Below are 19992 nucleotides of genomic sequence, written 5' to 3'. Positions count from 1 at the left end.
TTGGTCTTACTTATGATAACTTTTTTGTTTATTTTCTATTTGTAATAATTTATGCTGATTGAATTTTCTTGTGAATTAAATATTTTAGTGGAGTGCATCTTTGAATAATTTGTTCAAAATGGCTCGTAATTTGTAAGCTTTCTCTCTGATTTCTGAAAATATTTTCCTCCTCATTCTTGAAGATTAGAATTCTATTTTTCAAGTAACTTGGCTAACAGAAAATTCAGAATATTGTTTTTTGGCGTGTAAAGAAATCTGAAGTTGATATGGTTCTTGTTTCTTTTTTGGTAGGTTCCTCCATGCAAGTTTTGAGATTTTTTGGATATTCTTAGTTCAGAAATTTCATCAGTATGTTTCTAATGAGATCCTTATTTCATTATTTTCACTTCACACTTTGAAGGCACTTCTCAGCTGAAGAATTAATTCTTAAGCTGTTTGTAAATAGCTCTGTGTGTTTGGGGAGTTTGCCTTCTGGATGTTTTAGCTACCTATCCTGTTGCCAGAGGGTTACCTGAGGTGCTCTTTGATTTCTGTTTCCAACTGGAAATTACTCATGTCAGGTTGAGGTAAAAATGGGATCTCCAGTGTTCCAAGATTGGGTTCAGCTCTTTTGTCACCTTATTTAATTTCCTGGCTGCTACTGTAAATTCACATTTCTTAATACCTTCAGTTTATCATCTCAGGGTTATACTATGATTGTGCTGAAAAAAAAAAATGGCTTTTTGGAGGGTGTTTCCTTCTGTGCTTTTCTGGAGTTGTAAGCCCTCTTACCTCTGTTAATTTTTTTTTTAACTGTATATTTTGTTTTTCAAAATTTTTCTTTGGTTTTGGTTTTTTAGGGGGCCCCTTTTGTTTTCCGGCCCAGCTAACTGGTGTGTGTTTACGTGCATGTGAGTGTGTGTGTGTGTTGCCATTTTGGTGGAATTTAAGTAGGAAGACACTAATGTATGTTTTCTGTTACTTCTGCAAACCTTTATAATTGTTCCCTGCTCAAGATTTTTTGCAGATGCCTTTTCCTTCATTTATGAACTATAGCTGACCCTTGAGCAACATGGAAGTTAAAGGTGCCAACCCTTTGTGTCGTGGAAAATCCTAATATAATCTGTAGTCAGCTCTTTGTATGTGGTTCCTCCCTATCCACAGGGCATTTCTGATTCAATCAACTGTGGATTGTGTTTTACTGTAGCGTGTGTTCATTTAAAAATCTACATATAAGTGGACCTGTGCAGTTGAAACTTGTCTTGTTCAAGGGTCTCTGTACACTTTTTGGCTCCATTGATTTTTATCTTAGTCCTTGCCAACTGCCTTAAATAATTGAAACAGTAGACTTAAAGGGGATTGAGTAAGGAAGTATATATATAAGTGGTTAAAGTTGGTCCTATCTCACACCTACAAAGAACCAACTGGTGATGGATGTATAAGGTTCATTTGTGGTGCTAGTGAAGACAGGCCTTTCAACCTTTATGAGTAAGTAACAGAAAGCATAGTCATGTATAATGACTGTTCTTGCAGAAGATAAAAATTTCATTCATTCACTAAATATTAATTACACATGAGAATGTGTATTTGTGTTTTAAAGTCCTTAATTTTTGTTTAGCTTCCAGGAAAAAAGACAACTAAGCTTTGGGTTCCAGATGAAGAAGTTTCACCTGAGACAATGGTCAAAGTAAGTGATATGCATAGATCTGTTGATTTTAATATATTTAATATACTGTATTATTATTATAGGTGTTAAAATGTCTGTTCCTGTTATAAAGATACAGCTATTAAAATCATTCAGGTTTTTATATTTATTGTATGACATTATCCTCTGTGCTGTGAGAGTGTAGGGCAATAATGAGAAACTTGAGGCCTGTGGGCAGCTGCACATAATCTAGTTTGGAAAACAAAAAGTTTGAAAACTTCCTCCATGTTGCTGCTTCTTAGATATCCACCTTTTAATGGGAAAAGACAGTGCTGGTTTTCTTATGTACATTCTCCTATTCAGCAAAGATGGTTGTCCAGGTTTTAAGACTGTTCATCTTTTCCATGGGATTTGATATACTTTTTTATTTTTATTAAAAAAAATTCAACCTGTAATTTCTTCAATTAAGAGTTATGGGTAAAGGATTGCTCATCACAGCTGTAAAGTATTGCTTTACTAAAACTGTCTGTACTCTGTAATGTAGACCTCATATCAAGCCACTGCCCAAGGTGTAAAGGCCAGGAACAAATATATTAAACATTGTTTTTCTAATTATAATTTCTTGCAAATCATTTCGTTGTGTGTGTATTTGTTTATGTTTCATATTGTGAACTACCTTGTCACATTATTGCAGCTTCAGATTCTGATACTATTTCTCCAGACCTGTAGGGCAGTCTTTCCTTTAGCATCATTGAATGATGCTTGAAACTTTTGAGTTCCAGTATAAACCTGTTTTCTCAGCATTGGTCTCAAGCAGCAGTTTTGTATAGTTGGGCAGCACTGCACTAGAAGGCGGGCCGCCTGCGCTTAAGTTCATGGTTACAAAGTGGCCCAGGAAGAGGATCTTAAGACTGTTAGTCACATGCTACTGTTCAAAACCCATTTAGCTCCGGAGCCTCAGATCTGTAAAAATTAAGATAATATGTGAAAAAGAGATAATATGCACCCCTTTGAAAAGGGCTGTTGCATGCCTTAGAGGCAGTAACAGGTTTTAAAGTACTAAGTACTTCATAATTGTCAAAGGCAGTACAAATGTAAGGTGGTATCAACTCTTAGACACAAAAGATCGAATATAATTTTCAGTCGGGATCTTTCTGGACTAGGGAAGTTAGCACGATTTTACTGTGGGTTCTAAAGGGTAGAGTGTTTGTTGGGGAAACATTTTTTAAAAAGCAAAAAGAACCAGTTTTTAGATAAATCATTCATTTGTCAACTACCTGGGGGTGAGACATCTTTAATTTAAAACATTCAAAGTTATCTTCACACATGGAGAAAAAAATAATTTTTTTCTTTCCTTTTCTTAAAAAGTATCTGTTAAAAACATTTCTTCATTCTTTTTCAAGGCTGATGTAGAATTTCTTTAAATGGTAGCAATGTTTTATTTGTCAATTTGTATTTTAAATAGATTCAGGCTATTAAAATGATGGTTCGATGGCTACTTGGAATGAAAAATAATCACAGTAAATCAGGAACTTCTACTTTAAGGTTGCTCACAACAATACTGCATAGTGATGGAGACTTGACAGAACAGGGGAAAATTAGGTATGTAATTACAACTTCAGAGTTCTTTGGATTACACACTATTTTAACATCTGGTGTAATTATTGAATGATGGTTTCTTTTTTAAAAGATAATTAATACTGCTTTGTAGGTATGCATATATTTTTATTGTAATAGGCTTTTGTATAGTGGTTATTTCAAAATGACAGTCTCATGTCTAGTGCAAGGTACTGCTGTACAATCTTAAGTATTTTAAACAACAGATGTTTACTTTTTTGAATATCTAATGTGAAAATGTTAGTGTACCAATCAATAACTGATGTTTTACATTCTTGTTAATGTCTAAAGCTAAAAGAACAGACTGGATAGAAGGCAACTTACTGAATCTGTTTCCAGAAGTATAAATATATGCAAATGTGAAAAATGCACTTGATGCAAATTTTTTAAAATACACATACCTTTTTGTTTGTTTTATTTGAAAGATGTATAGTATAGTGACTGAAAACATGAGCTCTGGAGCCCAGATTCAAATCCTGGCACCACCTCTTAGCAGCGAGGTGCCTTTCAGCAAGAAAACAGAGATAATGATTATGCCTATCTCATCTAGCTGTTATGATAATCAAATAAGTTAGTATATTTAATGTATTTAAAACACTGCCCAGCACATAGTAATTAGAAGTATTGATGGTGGTAGTGGTTATTATGTCAAGGTTAGCTAAAATTTAGAAGTTTGTCCTCTGTGAAAACGCAAGTGCCATTTATTGTCTCTTATTGGTAATAAAAAATGTGAGAATAACTTCCCCCACCTTAACATATGTATCTAGCTTCAAGTCTTTAGGACGAAATATAAATGGTGATTGCCAGCTGCTTAATACTTTTCCATCTTTGTTTCTTTTCTTCTTATATGTTTTGCTCATTCTGTACTTTTTGCATAGAATATTAACAGTAGCACATTCTTCTCAAACAAATCAAATAATAAGAAAACTCTGTAAAGCATTCCACATGTATAACTCATTTATTTACCTTCCTTCAGTCTAATTAGTTGTCTTCACCTTCTACTCTTATAATTACATGCTAGCGTTCAAGATTTACGTAATAATTAGAGAAAAATTTCCTTAGTATTAATACGTTTTGTCTTAAATTTATTAATTACATTATTTATATACATATTTAGATCTCACCTTTTTTTTTGTTTTTTTTTTTTTATCTATTTTTGGTTGCGTTGGGTCTTCGTTGCTGCGCGCGGGCTTTCTCTAGTTGCGGCGAGCAGGGGCTACTCTTCGTTGCGGTGCGCGAGCTTCTCATTGCGATGGCGTCTCTTGTTGTGGAGTACAGGTTCTAGGCACGCGGGCTTCGGTAGCTGTGGCACGTGGGCTCAGTAGTCATGGCTCACGGGCTCTAGAGTGCAGGCTCAGTAGTTGTGGTGCACAGGCTTAGTTGCTGTGTGGCATGTGGGATGTTCCCGGACCAGGGCTTGAACCCATGTCCCCTGCATTGGCAGGTGGATTCTTAACCACTGCACCACCAGGGAAGTCCCTCACCTGTTTTTATCCATGGTATTCTTTAACAAAATCACATGTGTACTTGAATTCTGCACATGTATTTGACTTACATTGGGTCTGCTTTTTTTTAAAAATTTTATTGAAGTATAGTTGATTTACAGTGGTGTGTTAATTTCTGCTGTACAGCAGAGTGACTCAGGTAAACATTTATATATATATATATCTTTTCATATTCTTTTCCATTGTATTTTGTCACAGGATATTGAATATAGTTCCCTGTGCTATACAGTAGGGCCTTGTTTATCCATCCTATGTATAAAAGTTTGCCTCTACTAATCCCAAACTCCCAATCCTTCCCTCCCCTACACCTCCTCCCCCTTGGCAACCACAAGTTTATTTTCTATATCTGTGAGTCTGTTTTTGTTTCATAGATAATGTTGATTCATGTCATATTTTAGATTCCACATGTAAGTGATATCATATGGTATTTGTCTTTCTCTTTCTGAGTTACTTTGCTTAGTATGATAATCTCTAGGTCCATTTGTGTTGCTGCAAATGGCATTATTTCATTCTTTTTTGATGGCCGAGTAATATTCCATTAATATTCCATTATATACACCACATCATCTTTATCCATTCATCTATCGGTGGACATTTAGCTTGTTTCCATGTCTTGGCTATCGTAAATAGTGCTGCTGTGAAGATAGGGGTGCATGTATCTTTTCGAATTATAGTTTTGTCTGGGTATATGCCCAGGAGTGGGATTGCTGGATCATATGGCAACTCTGTTTGTAGTTTTTTGAGGAAACTCCATATTGTTTTCCATAATGGCTTCACCGATTTACATTCCCACAATAGCATAAGAGGGTACCCTTTTCTCCACACCTCTCCAGCATTTGTTATTTGTAGACTTTTTAATGATGGCCATTCTGACCAGTGTGAGGTGGTACCTCATTGTAGTTTTGATTTGCATTTCTGTAATAATTAGCAATGTTGAGCATCTTTTCATGTGCCTATTGGCCATCTGTATGTCTTCTTTGGAGAAATGTATATTTAGGTTCTCTGCCCATTTTTTGATTGGGTTGTTTGTTTTTTTGTTGTGGAGTTGTATGAGCTGTTTGTATATTTTGGAGATTAAGCCCTTGTCAGTTGCATCATTTGTAAATATTTTCTCCCAGTCTCTGGATTGTCTTTTCATTTTGTTTGTGGTTTCCTTTGCTGTGCAAGAACTTTTAAGTTTAATTAGGTCCTATTTGTTTATTTTTGCTTTTGTTTCTATTGCCTTGGGAGCCTGACCTAAGAAAACATTGGTACGATTTATGTCAGAGAATGTTTCACCTTTGTTCTCTTCTAGGAGTTTTATGGTGTCTTGTCTTTACGTCTTTAAGCCATTTTGAGTTTATTTTTGTGTATGGCCTGAGGATGTGTTCTAACTTCATTGATTCACGTGCAGCTGTCCAGCTTTCCCAACACCACTTGCTGAAGAGACTGCTTTTTCCCCATTGTATATTCGTGCCTCCTTTCTTGAAGATTAAGCGTGTGGGTTTATTTCTGGGCTCTTTGTTCTGTTCTATTGATCCATATGTCTCTTTTTGTGCCAGTATCATGCTGTTTTGATTACTGTAGCCTTGTAGTATTATCTGAAGTCTGGGAGGGTTTCCTGCTTTGTTCTTTTTCCTCAGGATTGCCTTGGTAATTCTGGGTCTTTTATGGTTCCATATACATTTTAGGATTATTTATTTTCGTTCTGTGAAAAGTGTCATGGGTAATTTGATAGGGATCCCATTAAATCTGTAGACTGCTTTGGGTAGCATGGCCATTTTAACAGTATTAATTCTTTTCAATCCAAGAGCATGGGATGTTTTTCCATTTCTTTGAATCATCTTCAGTTTCCTTTGTTAATGTTTTGTAGTTCTCAGCATATAAGTCTTTCACCTCCTTGGTCATGTTTATTCCTAAGTATTTTATTTTGGGGGGTACAGTTTTAAAAGGGATTGTTTGTTCACATTCCCTTTCTAATATTTCATTGTTAGTGTAAAGAAGTGCAACTGACTTCTGTATGTTAATGTTGTATCCTGCTACTTTGCTGAATTCATTTATCAGTTCTAGTACTTTTTGTCTGGAGTCCTTAGAGTTCTCTACATATAATATCATGTCTCCTTTGTTGAAGATTAATTGTCCATAGGTGTGTGTGTTTATTTCTGGGCTCTCTGATAATTATCATTATGTGTGTGTAACAATAATTTTACCTCTTCCCTACCAATTTGAATAGCTTTTATTTCTTTTCCTTCTCTGATTGCTTTGGCTAGGACTTCCAATACTGTGTTGAAGAGAAGTGGTGAGAGTGGGCATCCTTGTCTTGTTCCAGATTTTAGCAGGAAGGCTTTCAGCTTTTCACTGTTGAGTATTATATTGGCTGTGTGTTTGTCATAAATAGCTTTTATTATGTTGAGCTATGCTCCCTCTATACTCACTTTCATAAGGGTTTTTATCATGAATGGATGTTAAATTTTATCAAATGCTTTTTCTGCATCTACTGAGATGATCATGTGGTGTTTGTCATTTCTTTTGTTGATGTGGTGTATCACGTTGATTGATTTGCGTATGTTGAACCATCCTTGTGACCCTGGGATGAATCCAACTTGATCATGGTGTATGACCTTTTTTATTTGTTGTTGGATTCAGGTTGCTGATATTTTGTTGATAATTTTTGTGTCTATTCATCAAAAATATTGGCCTATAATTTGCTTTATGGTGGTGTGTTTGTCTGTTTTTGGTATCAGGGTGATGGTGGCTTCATAGAATGTCTTTGGGAGTGTTCCTCTTTAGTCTTTTGTAAGAGTTTGAGAAGGATCAGTATAAGTTCTTTTTTGTATGTTTCATAGAATTCCCCAGTGAAGCCATCTGGTCCTGGACTTTCGTTTGTAGGAGTTTGTTTGTTTTCTCAGATTCTATATCATTCTAGTGGTTGGCCTGTTCAAGTTATCTGTTTCTTCTTGATTCAGTTTTGGTGGGCTGTATGTTTCTCGAAAGTTGTCCGCTTCTTCTAGGTTCACAGTATTGTTCATAGTATTCTCTTATTTTTTTTTTTTGTATTTCTGTGGTATCAGTTGTGATTCCTCATCTTTCATTTCTTATTTTGTTTATTTATGTCTTCTCTCTTTTCTTCTTGGTGAGCTTGGCCAGAGGTTTGTCAATTTTGTTTACCCTTTCAAAGAACTAGCTCTTGGTTTTATTGATTTTTTTCTATTTTTTTTTTAATCTCTATTTTAGTTATTTCCTCTCTGATCTTTATTATCTCCTTCAGTCTGCTGACTTTAGGTTTTGTTTGTTCTTCTTTTTCTAATTCTTTTAGGTGGTGGGTTAGGTTCTTTGAGATTTTTCTTGTTTCTTAAAGAAGGCCTGTATTGCTATGAACTTCCCTCTAAGAACTGCTTTTGCTGTATCCCATAGGTTTTGTATGTTTGTGTTTTCATTGTCATTGGCCTCAAAGCATTTTTAAATTTCTTCTTTGATTTCATTGTTGCCCCGTTGGATTTTTAGTGGCATATTGTTTAGTCTCCATGTAATTGTTTTTTTCTCATTCTTTTTCTGTAGTTGATTTCTAGTCTTATGCCATTGTGGTCAGAATAGATGCTTGAAATAATTTCTATACCCTTAAATTTGTTGAGGCTTGTCTTGTGCCCTAGTATGTGGTCTCTCCTAGGGAATGTTCCATGTGCCCTTAAAAAGAATGTGTATTCTGCTTTTTTTGGATGTAGTGTACTGAAGATATCAATTAAGTCTAACTGTTCTGTTGTATCATTTAGGATCTCTGTTGCCTTATTGATTTTCTGTCTTGAAGATCTGTCCATTGATGTGAATGGGGTGTTAAAGTCTCCTACTATTATTGTATTCCTGTCAGTTTCTCTCTTTTTGTGTGTTAGTATTTGTTTTATGTATTTGGGTGCTCCTATATTGGGTGCATATACGTTGGCAAGTGTGATATTCTCTCCTTGTACTGATCCTTTTATCATTATATAGTGTCCTTTTTTATCTTTCTTTATAGCCTTTGTTTTAAAGTCTGTTTTGTCTGATATGAATATTTTGACCCCCGGTCTCTTGTCATTTCTGTTTGCATGAAATATCTTTTTCCATCCCTCACTTTCAATCTGTGTGTGTCCTTTGCCCTAAAGTAGGTCTCTTGTAGGCAGCATATTGTAGGCTCTTGTTTTGTTTTTTTTTAATCCAATCTGCCACTCTATGTCTTTTGATTGGAGCATTTAGTCCATCGACATTTAAGGTAATTATTGATAGACATGTATTTATTGCCATTTTAAACCTTGTTTTCCCATTGATTTTATATTTCTTCTTTGTCCCTTTTCCTTTTTCCTTTTGTGGTTTGATGATTTTCTTTTGTGTTATTCTTATGTTCTCTTCCTTTTTGTTTTTGTGAATCTATTGTATGTTTTTGATTTGTGGTTGCCCTGTTTTTCAAATACGTTAACACTTTTCCTATATCTCCTTGCTTTAGACTGGTAGTCATACAGGCTCAAACAAATTCAAAAAAAAAAATGTATGTTTTCTTACTCTCCTCCGCTGCATTTTATGATTTTGATGTCCTCTTTTACATCTTCATGTTCACACTTTTGCTGTTCATTGTGGTAATCATCACTTTCACAGCAATTTTTTGATTTTTTTTAATCTGTGTACTTGCTTATTTAAGTGATTTACTTTCCAATTATGACTTTCTCTTTCCTATAGAGTCTTACATCTTTTCTACTTAGAGAAGACCTTTTAGTATTTCCTTTAGGATAGGTGTAGTATTGCTGTATTCTTTTAGTTTTTGTTTGTCTGAGAAATTCTTTATCTTTCCTTCTATTCTAAGTGATAATCTTGCTGGGTAGAGTATCCTAGGTTGCAGATTTTTCCCTTTCAGGACTTTGAATATATCTTGCCATTCCCTTCCGGCCTGCAATGTTTCTGTAGAGAAATCAGCTGATAGCCTTATGGGGGTTTCCCTGTAATTAACACTTTGTTTTTCTCTTGCTACCTGTAGAGTCTTCTCTTTATCTTTAATATTTGCCATTTTTCTTATAATATGTCTTGGTGTAAGTCTGTTTGGGTTTATCTTGTTCGGGACCCTGTTTGCTTCCTGTATCTAGATACCTGTTTCCTTCTTTAGGCTTGGGAAGTTTTCAGCCTTAATTTCTTCAAATACATTTTCAATCCCTTTTTCTCTTTCCTCTTGTTCTGGAATCCCTATTATGCGTAGATTGACACGCTTTATATCGTTCATTTTTTTTTCATTTGGGTTTCTGTCTGCTGTTCTAACTGGGTGATTTCCATTATTCTATCTTCCAAATAACTTATTCCTTCTTCCGCAGTATTCATTTTGCTATTCATAGCCTTTAGTTCAGCTTTCGTCTCTTCAAATGAATTCTCTATTTTTTCTTGGCTCCTCCTTATAGTTTCTAGGTCCTTCTTACAGTAATCTGCATCTCTGTCTATAGCCTTTCTTAATTCCTTCAGTATTTTCATTATCTCCTTTTTGAACTTGGTGTCTATAAGATTGAAGCAGTCTGTTTCATTGTTTGTTCTTTCAGGGCAATTCTCTTGATCTTTTTTTTTTTTTTTTTTTTTAAACATCTTTATTGGAGTATAATTGCTTTACAATGGTGTGTTAGTTTCTGCTTTATAACAAAGTGAATCAGTTATACATATGCATATGTTCCCATATCTCTTCCCTCTTGCATCTCCCTCCCTCCCACCCTCCCTATCCCACCCCTCTAGGTGGTCACAAAGCACCGAGCTGATCTCCCTGTGCTATGCGGCTGCTTCCCACTAGCTATCTATTTTACATTTGGTAGTGTATATATGTCTATGCCACTCTCTCACCCTGTCACATCTTACCCCTCCCCCTCCCCATGTCCTCAAGTCCATTCTCTAGTAGGTCTGTGTCTTTATTCCCGTCTTGCCACTAGGTTCTTCATGACCTTTATTTTCCCTTAGATTCCATATATATGTGTTAGCATACTGTATTTGTTTTTCTCTTTCTGACTTACTTCACTCTGTATGACAGACTCTAACTCCATCCACCTCACTACAAATTCTTGATCTTTTAATTGGGAGTGGTTCCTCTGCTTCTTCATTTTACTTATGTTTCTCTTGCTCTATGAGTTTAGGAGAAACAGTTATATACTGTCGTCTCGGAGGGTATTTTTATGTGGGAATGTCCCTGTGTAGCCTGCGTGGGTTTAATATTTTTTGGTGTGAGGGCTGTTTTTAGTATGGATGCCTGCCACCCCTTTCCTCAGTGTATGCTGGCCATTATCCCCTTGATAGGAGGTGTGACTGATGTTGTGGTGACCAGAGCCTGCACAGGATATTGACCAGGGCCTTCTCTTTTCTCTGTGGTTGTCATTGCCCTGTCGGGGCAGGGTCTGCTCCCTAGTTGTTGGAGTAGAAGCCCCAGATAACGTTTCTAAGCTGTGGTGCAAGGTAGGCGGGATTGGAATGCTCCCACTGGGAGAGGAGCCACTGAGTGTTCTTCCACTGGAGCTGTTCAACTGAGTGTGCTCTTTTGTGTCACCTTTCACCTGTTGTGCAGACTCACAAAGTACACTGTTGTTGATACTGCCCTCGGCCCCACCTCAACTGTGGGTATGCCAGCAGTCGTCCCTGGTGTCTCTCAGAAGTTGTTTCCACAAGACCACCAGTGCAGATCCACTGAAGTCAGGTCCCAGGACTGCAGTAGTCGTGCACCTGGACCCGCTGTGGGAGCTATGGAGGCAGCTCAGACCCTAGCCCGGCCCAGCCCCCGAGTGTATGTGCCCACAGAGCCTGCAGCTGCTAAGACCTGACGTGTCCCCGCCGTGGGAGCACTCATTGGGTCTCCGTTTTTAAACTGGGGCTTCAAAAACGTAGTTGTAAAGTATTGTAATTATTTATTTTTTATTTATACTAAAAAAACTCCAACAAGAAAAATCAGACTTTCCTTAGCAGTGGTTGGATGATTTACCTTATGATAACTACTTGGATTATTGCTTTTGATGAACTGAAAAGCACCTCTGGGACCTGTAACATCAGAACCTTATTAATGTTGGCATACATTCAGTAAATATTTTTACAAAATCCTTAGAAAGATAAAGGAAGAGTCTTAAACCAACTAGATCATTAGATCTTGGAAGACTGAGATTTGTCTCTTTTAAGTCCCTCTCAGTACCGTATATAAAATTGACACATATTTGTTGTATGAATATTAAATAATAATCTTTTACTATGGAACTACATAGGGGATCCTAATTAAGGAGTTACAACTTCCCTCCTTACATTAGTCCAGTTACATTAATAATTCATCTAACATGTCACTGTATTAGGAAGGATTGTTTAAATATATTTACTAGTCAGGAATTTCCTAATTGTTTGAGTATGTCCCATTTAGCAAAAATTTTCTTTCCTTAAACTTCAATATAGGCTCTTGGGGGTATTTCAAAGATTGAATACTAGCTAAAATTAGTAATGTTTTATCCACTACACCTGCTTTCATTCCACTTCTTTTGTACTTAGCACCGTAGTTTTAGTTGACTGATTAGGAAGTTAGGATATTTTATGCCTAATATATAAGTAAACACATATTAAAAAACAAAATCTGTAGTGGAAGACTTAAGACCTAACAACTAAACATACAAATATATTTGTTCTAGGCTTGGCTGAAAGCTGTTTTGTGTGGGATAAGAGAATTCAATGACTAGCATAGACTTATGTTCAAGAGAAGAATTTTGTGGCATTACACACCATCTTAGAGAAGTTAAGGAAACATAATATGGTGTTCAGTATCACTAAATTGTTTTCTGCCCATTTTTTTTCTTGGCCAGAGGAATTTTTATAAAATTAGATATTCAAAGTAAGAATGTTTTTGTGCAGACATTTAGAAATCTAATTCACATTCTTTCTTGCTTATTTTTCAGTAAACCAGATATGTCACGTCTGAGACTTGCTGCTGGGAGTGCTATTGTGAAGCTGGCACAGGAACCCTGTTATCATGAAATTATCACATTAGAACAATATCAGCTATGCGCTTTAGCTATCAATGTAAGGAAAATGGCTATATAGAACATGACTTTCTATGGTCTTTGACTTTTAGGAAGGAGAAAGTCCACCATGATAAAGAGATAAAAATCTTGAATGTTTGTGTCTCCTCTTGGAAAATTTATGTATGTGAAACATTTCAGGGTTCTAAAACTGTCATTTGAATTGTGGGTTGCTGACATAGTACAGTTGATTCTTATTATTTGCAGTAGTACACAACTTTGTTTTTTGTCTGGTTCTGTTTAATGGCACCTTTTTTAGTGTATAGTTGTTTCATTGACATTGAACTCATGGCCAACAGTGCTGTAACTCATGCTTGAATGAAGCTTACGTGACACAGATTTTCTCCATAAGGCACATACAGCCTTCTTGCTCTTAGGAACACGAAACAGCGCTTCAGCAGTATGCATGGGAGCTATTTTAAACAACAAAATCACCAATAAAAAGTATAAAAATGCGAAAAATGTGGCACTAAATAGACCACCAGACATTTGTTAATGATAATGAGAGCTGAAGCAGGGAGGCAGAACGTTGCTTTGTTTGACTTCAGCTGAGACGTGTGTCAGGCGACTCAAAACTTTTTGCATCTCTGTACATTTACTTTTTTTTTTTTTTTAACATCTTATTGGAGTATAATTGCTTTACAATGGTGTGTTAGTTTCTGCTTTATAACAAAGTGAATCAGCTATACATATACATATATCCCCATATCTCTTCCCTCTTGCGTCTCCCTCCCTCCCACCCTCCCTATCCCGCCCCTCTAGGTGGTCACAAAGCACCGAGCTGATCTCCCTGTGCTATGCGGCTGCTTCCACCTAGCTATCTGTTTTACATTTGGTAGTGTATATATGTCCATGCCACTCTCTCACTTCGTCCTAGCTTACCCTTCCCCCTCCCCGTGTCCTCAAGTCCATTCTCTAGTACGTCTGTGTCTTTATTCCTGTCCTCCAGCATTTATTGTTTGTAGATTTTTTGATGATGACCATTCTCACTGGTGTGAGGTGATACCTCATTGTAGTTTTGATTTGCATTTCTCTAATGATTAGTGATGTTGAGCATCCTTTCATGTGTTTGTTGGCAATCTGTATATCTTCTTTGGAGAAATGTCTGTTTAGGTCTTCTGCCCCTTTTTGGATTGGGTTGTTTGTTATTTTGATATTGAACTGCATGAGCTGCTTGTAAATTTTGGAGATTAATCCTTTGTGAGTTGCTTCATTTGCAAATATTTTCTCCCATTCTGAGGGTTGTCTTTTCTCTTGTTTATGGTTTCCTTTGCTGTGCAAAAGCTTTCAAGTTTCATTAGGTCCCATTTGTTTATTTTTGTGTTTATTTCCATTTCTCGTATGGAAACAAAAAAGACCCCGAATAGCCAAAGCAATGTTGAGAAAGAAAAACAGAGCTGGAGGAATCAGTCTCCTGGACTCCAGACTATACTACAAAGCTACAGTAATCAATACAGTATAGTACTGGCACAAAAACAGAAATATAGATCAGTGGAACAGGATAGAAAGCCCAGAGATAAACCCATGCACATATGGTCACCTTATTTTTGATAAAGGAGGCAAGAATATACAATGGAGAAAAGACAGCCTCTTCAGTAAGTGGTGGTGGGAAAACTGGACAACTACATGTAAAAGAATGAAATTAGAACACTCCCTAACACCATACACAAAAATAAACTCAAAATGGATTAAAAGCCTAAATGTGCATTTACTCTTGAATGACGATGAAAGTGCTGCAAGTATTGATTTGGGTTTACAAATAAATTTTAGTGAGTAGGTGAGTTCACAAATTAGTAATGTGTGAATAATAAGGATTGAATGGATTTAGTTCTTAAAAGGAAGGAAAGTATATAGAAACGTATAGTTTTATGAAGACGTGGTAGAGGTTAATTTTAGGGCAGAAGCATTCCTTATTACTCAGTGAATTAGAATTTCAAGTTATTAACAGTGATACTAATGAATTCATATTCCAGTCTTGCAGATTTCATATTAGAGTACCATAATATTTGAAGTCTATAACTTTACAAGTTTTCAGCATCATTGAGAAAAGTAAAGAAAAAGGACTTCTACGGTAGTAAATATGATATTCCAATATGAGTTTTTCATTATTTGGTTATTTTACACTTGATTTTCCTGTTCTTTTCCAAGCAGTCTTATGTATAAGAATTTGGCACTTTTTAGGGATACTTGCAATTTTTCTCTCCATTCTCTGCTTCCTTCTACTGCTTTTTAAAAAATTGCTGCTTATGTATAACCCTTAGACATAAACAGTCATCTGTTTTTTTAATTGTAATTATTTTATCAATTTATAGTACTTCAGTGTTTAAAACAGCTATTCCAAATTCAGTTTATTATGATTTGTTTTAGTTTTTGGTGTTGTTATTCAGATATTAGACTAAACAATAGCAGAAATGAGATTTTGCAGAGCCCATAATTTCCTGGTTTAGTTTTCCCCCTTTAATTTTGGAGATCATCTTATTTTTCAATAAAATGAAAATTGTTTAAAAGTATATATTAAATTTCTTAGAAAACAAACTATGTAATTATTTTTTCAAATTGGTAGTACTTGCAGTCCGTTGAGTTGTTGGATTCTTGGTCTGGTATTTCTTAGGGTATTGGTGCTGTCGGTTGTGAAGTAGAATTTTTTTTTTTTTTTTAAAAAGGGACGTATGAAAATATGTTAAAATAGATGGGCTTTGTTTGAAACTCCCTGTGTGTAATAAGTATTTGCAGATCATTAGTGAAATGTCCACTACGTGCAAAAAGCATCCACACTTGGTAAGTTCTAGAGACTTTCTTTTCTAGCACACTATTTGTTTTATGTTACTATCTCAGTCACCAGAATCCCAAGGTGAAAGTTCAGATTACCTAAGTTTAAAGATTGTTTTGAAATTCTGACTGTGGAACATGTGTTAATGGTTCAGAGTTAATTATTAGCACATTCTCACAACTTACAAACATGAGATTACCCTATCCTATGCAAAACTTTTTCCTAATTCTGCTTTTCCTTTAAACCACATGGTTGTCTCTTCTCTTTAAACCTCCAAACCTCAAGAAAGAGTAATCTGTATCTTTGTCTCTCTGATCCTCTCGCTCCTCACTGCTCATATTTTGCCATTTGCCTTCACTGTTTTCCAAAAATGGTCTAATTAAGTCCCCCAATCCAGTGATCTTAATTTTTATTATACATGTCCTTTTTGCATCATTTGGCACAGCTCATTGCACCTTTATTCTGGAAACGCTCTTCTTTGTTTTTTGTCTCCTGATCTTTGTCATGCTTCTCGACTACATTTCTGGCCCTTCTCAAGTTTCCGGTCCCACTTCCAGTGCTAAACAGAAATTTCAAACTTTCATGTTCTGTGAACGTAAGACTGAATCTTTCCCAAATCTATTCTTTCCTGACATGCAGAGAGCCTCAATAAGCATTAAATAAAGCTGGTTGGCATTTCTTAGACCTAAAAACATGATTTATATTTGACTATTTGCTTGTAGTTACACCTTGTTGCAAAAGTAGAGATAATTCTGTCTTTTGATATCTATTATATCTTTTTTTATTCATACCTTCTTAACCATTCTTACTGCTGTACCCATCATTAGCTCCTGGTCAAAAATATTTAGGCGCTTACACTCGTAAGAAAGAAAAAAAATCGCATATATTTTACATTGCCATTCAAGTCCTTCTAATATTTGGACCCAAATATACATTTAAAAATCCCGTTTAGCACACTACCCTTTACCCATGCTTATTTCAACGAAGCCGAACATTTTTTTCTTTTATGTACCTGTGGTTTGCTGCCTCTAATTTTGTTTTCACCCTCTCATTTCTACACATCCAAATCCAACCCTTTCTGCAAATCAAGGCTCAGGCACAACCTTCTCCAGAAAACTTGCTCTTATTCTTACAGCAGATTTCCTTTTGATCCACTACAGATTTTATCTATAGTCCTCCAGTACATACATGCATTGTGCTTAGTTAAGTACCTATGGTTTATTTCTCTTTACTTGAATTGAGATCTTTAAAGGCAATATTGTGTCTCAGTGACCTTTGTCATGTATTTGAATAGAAAGTAAATATGGAGGAATAGAAATTCAATAATAAGAATCTTAAAATTATTTAATAATTACTTAGGTATTTTAGAATTTGAATGCAATTCATGAAAATTTGCTGTGTACTGCTATGTGCTATGCATTGTTCTAGGTTCTGTAAATGCAAAGATGAGTCATGGCTACAGCCCTCAAGAAGATAACCTCTTAGGAGAACAGAAAATATAAATAAGCATTGATAACACAGTGCAGTACACAGAGTAATTGAACTATTTGCAAGATACTAGAAGTAGCTCTGAGGATAATTTATACTTAAAAAGTACACTTTGCTGTACAGCAGAAATTAACACAACATTGTAAATCAACTATATTTCAATTTAAAAAAGGACATTAAAATTTAATTTAAGATGCAGACTAAAATTAATTTCTTAGTAGTGAATAAAAGCTTTGATTGGAACTTTATCCTTGGGAAAAATATTTTGTAGTGTTAGACACCATCTTCTTTATGTTGAACCAATTATTGGTTATAAGTATAACCATGAAAGTGTCAAGTGTGCTTTTTTGAGAGTGTATTTTTCCTGATAAAAATTGTATCACTCTATCCTTTACTTCACATGTTTTTATAACTTAGTCAAAAGGGTAAATCTCTACTTCACATTTTTTAATAACCTAGTCAAAAGGATAAATCTGTCCTTTACTTCATATTTTTTTTATAACCTAACGAAAAGGGTAAATCTTTGCAAAAAACAAAAAACAAACATTGGAAGACTTCCTCAGTTCCCAGGAGCACATCTTTTAATCTTTATTCACATGATTCTCTTTTGATGTACATGTTGTATCATCATTGTGGTCAGTTTTCTCATCTTTTGTTGTTAAATGTGTCAGTTGCCTGGCATATGATTTGACAGTTCTTTTCTAACATCACTTTAATGACTTTTTGGAACTCTCCTACCTTTGCTATGATTCACAATTGACTTTGTAATGAATTTGCATTGTACTGTTGGATCCTCGATGATTAATGAGAGAATGACATGGTCTATCCCCCTAGTGTCTCTAACTAGGGGGATAGGGATAGGAGGAGGGCTGTTTGAGTGCTGTTCAGTGTTTTTGTTGTTTGTTTGCTTTATTGAAGTATATTTGATTTATAATATTGTGTTAGTTTCAGGTGTAACCAGCTTAGTGATTCAGGTTGACTTCTGCAGATTATATTCCACTATATAGATTATTACAAGATATTAGGTATAATTCCCTGTGCTATACAGTAAATCCTTATTACTTTTCTATTTTATGTATAGGACTTTGTATCTATTAATCCCATACTCCTAATTTGTTCCTCTCCCTCTTGTTTAATATTTTAATGAATGATCTGTTCATTTGTGAATATATTTGTGATATATTGACTTTTACTTACACAGTTTGTAATTGGGTATTTTTATAATAAATAATTGAATAATGAAAATTCCTCTCCCTATAGGAGTAATACTGAGGAAGGAATGAGATAAGTTTAACTTCCTTTTGTGGATTATGAGGGTAGATGATAGACAATATTTCTGTGAAAGCGTGACTGCTTCTTTTTTCTAATTGAAGTGTAGTAGGTTTACAGTGTTGTGGTAATTTGTGCTGTACAGCAAAGTGATTCAGGTGTGTGTGTGTGTGTGTGTGTATATATGTTTTTTATATTCTTTTCCATTATGGTTTATCACAGGATATTGAATATAGTTCCCTGTGCTATACAGTAGGACCTTGTTGTTTTTCCATTCTATATATAATAGTTTGCATCTGCTAACCCCAAGCTCCCACTCCATCCCTCCCCCACCCCACTCTCCTGGGCATATGTCCGGAAAAGATAAAAACTCTAATTTGAAAAGATACATGCATCCCAGTGTTCATAGCAGCACTATTTACAATAGCCAAGACATGAAAGCAACCTAAATGTCCTTCAACAGATGAGTGGGTAAAGAAGATATGGTATATATATATACAATGGAATATTAGCCATAAAAAAGAATGAAATTATTATTGTATCATTCTTTTTATGGCTGAGTAGTATTCCATTGTATATATGTACCACATCTTTATCCATTCATCTGTCGATGGACGTTTAAGTTGTTTCCATATCTTGGCTATTGTGTATAGTGCTGCTGTGAATAAAGGGGTGCCTGTATCTTTTTGAATTATAGTTTTGTCCAGGTATATGCCCAGGAGTGGGATTGCTGGATCATATGGCAACTATGTTTTTAGTTTTTTGAGGAACCTCCATACTGTTTTCCATAGTGGCTGCACTTGACTACTTTTTTAAAAGTGGGTATTTGGTATTGTAATAAACTGAAGTTTAAATTAAATGAAAGAAGATACCCAAAATAAGGATTTAATGATAAGGGCAAGATGTTATGACCTAGGTTTCGAAGAAAAACAAAATTTATATTCTCGATAGAAGAAATAAACATAAAGTTGCAATAATATGAAACATACCACATGTTATGTTCATTGGTGGAGTGTAAGGTGTAATAATGAAAGTCTTTTTATGTCATAGAAGGTCTTTGTATGTCTCATATATGGCTCAAAAGTCATATGAGCTTTTCCCTATAGTTTAGGAAAAAATCTCATAATCTGTGTACCAGATACTGTGCTAGGTTTAGAGGCACAGAGAAAAATAAAGGTGTCGTTCTCATCTTCAAGGAACAAACAGCACTGGTTAAGACAGATAAACCAGTCGTTTTCATACTGTATACTAAAGGCTATGGTGGAGATACGCACAGAGTGCTAAGGGAGCACAGAAGTGGATGCTGGATACAGATTCCACAGTGATTTCTGGAAGATACAGGAGCTGTCGTTAAAGATGAGGACTAGGAGAGTGGAGGTGGGTGGTCTAGAAGAGTGAGTAGTGCGAAGAAAGCCGGCACAGTGGCAATGAACAGATTGGTTCATTTATAGAACTAAAAGTAATGTGATGTTTCTGAAATTAGTAACTCTTGCCTTCAGAGTTGTGCATTTCAATCAGAATAGTTTTTTAAATGATAGGACTAAAATATATAAATTGGACAGAGTTTTATCTTGCTCAGCAAATGAAAAAGCTAAATATTAGATAGTGTTCAAACTTTTTTTTTACATATCTCCTTTATTTAAGTTAGGATGGATTAATATTTACTAGTGTTATCTGTTTTAAGATTACATTCAATATGTTCTAACA

The 19992-nt window shown here is 35.3% G+C and overlaps 1 protein-coding gene across 6 annotated transcripts in view; it reads left to right on the top strand.

Annotated features, from left to right (window-relative positions):
* Nucleotides 1-19992, top strand: part of PDS5B (PDS5 cohesin associated factor B) — a 193750-nt gene that overhangs the window by 153097 nt on the left and 20661 nt on the right. For all 6 annotated transcript variants that reach the window (XM_061171203.1, XM_061171207.1, XM_061171206.1 and 3 more), the window contains exons 22-24: nt 1598-1666; nt 3090-3226; nt 12636-12759. In XM_061171203.1, the coding sequence (XP_061027186.1) occupies nt 1598-1666; nt 3090-3226; nt 12636-12759 (330 nt within the window). The remainder of the gene's footprint in view (nt 1-1597; nt 1667-3089; nt 3227-12635; nt 12760-19992) is intronic.

Source organism: Eubalaena glacialis, chromosome 16 (assembly GCF_028564815.1).
Source record: "Eubalaena glacialis isolate mEubGla1 chromosome 16, mEubGla1.1.hap2.+ XY, whole genome shotgun sequence".
NCBI lineage: Eukaryota > Metazoa > Chordata > Mammalia > Artiodactyla > Balaenidae > Eubalaena > Eubalaena glacialis.
This window is presented reverse-complemented; position numbering and strand designations above follow the sequence as displayed.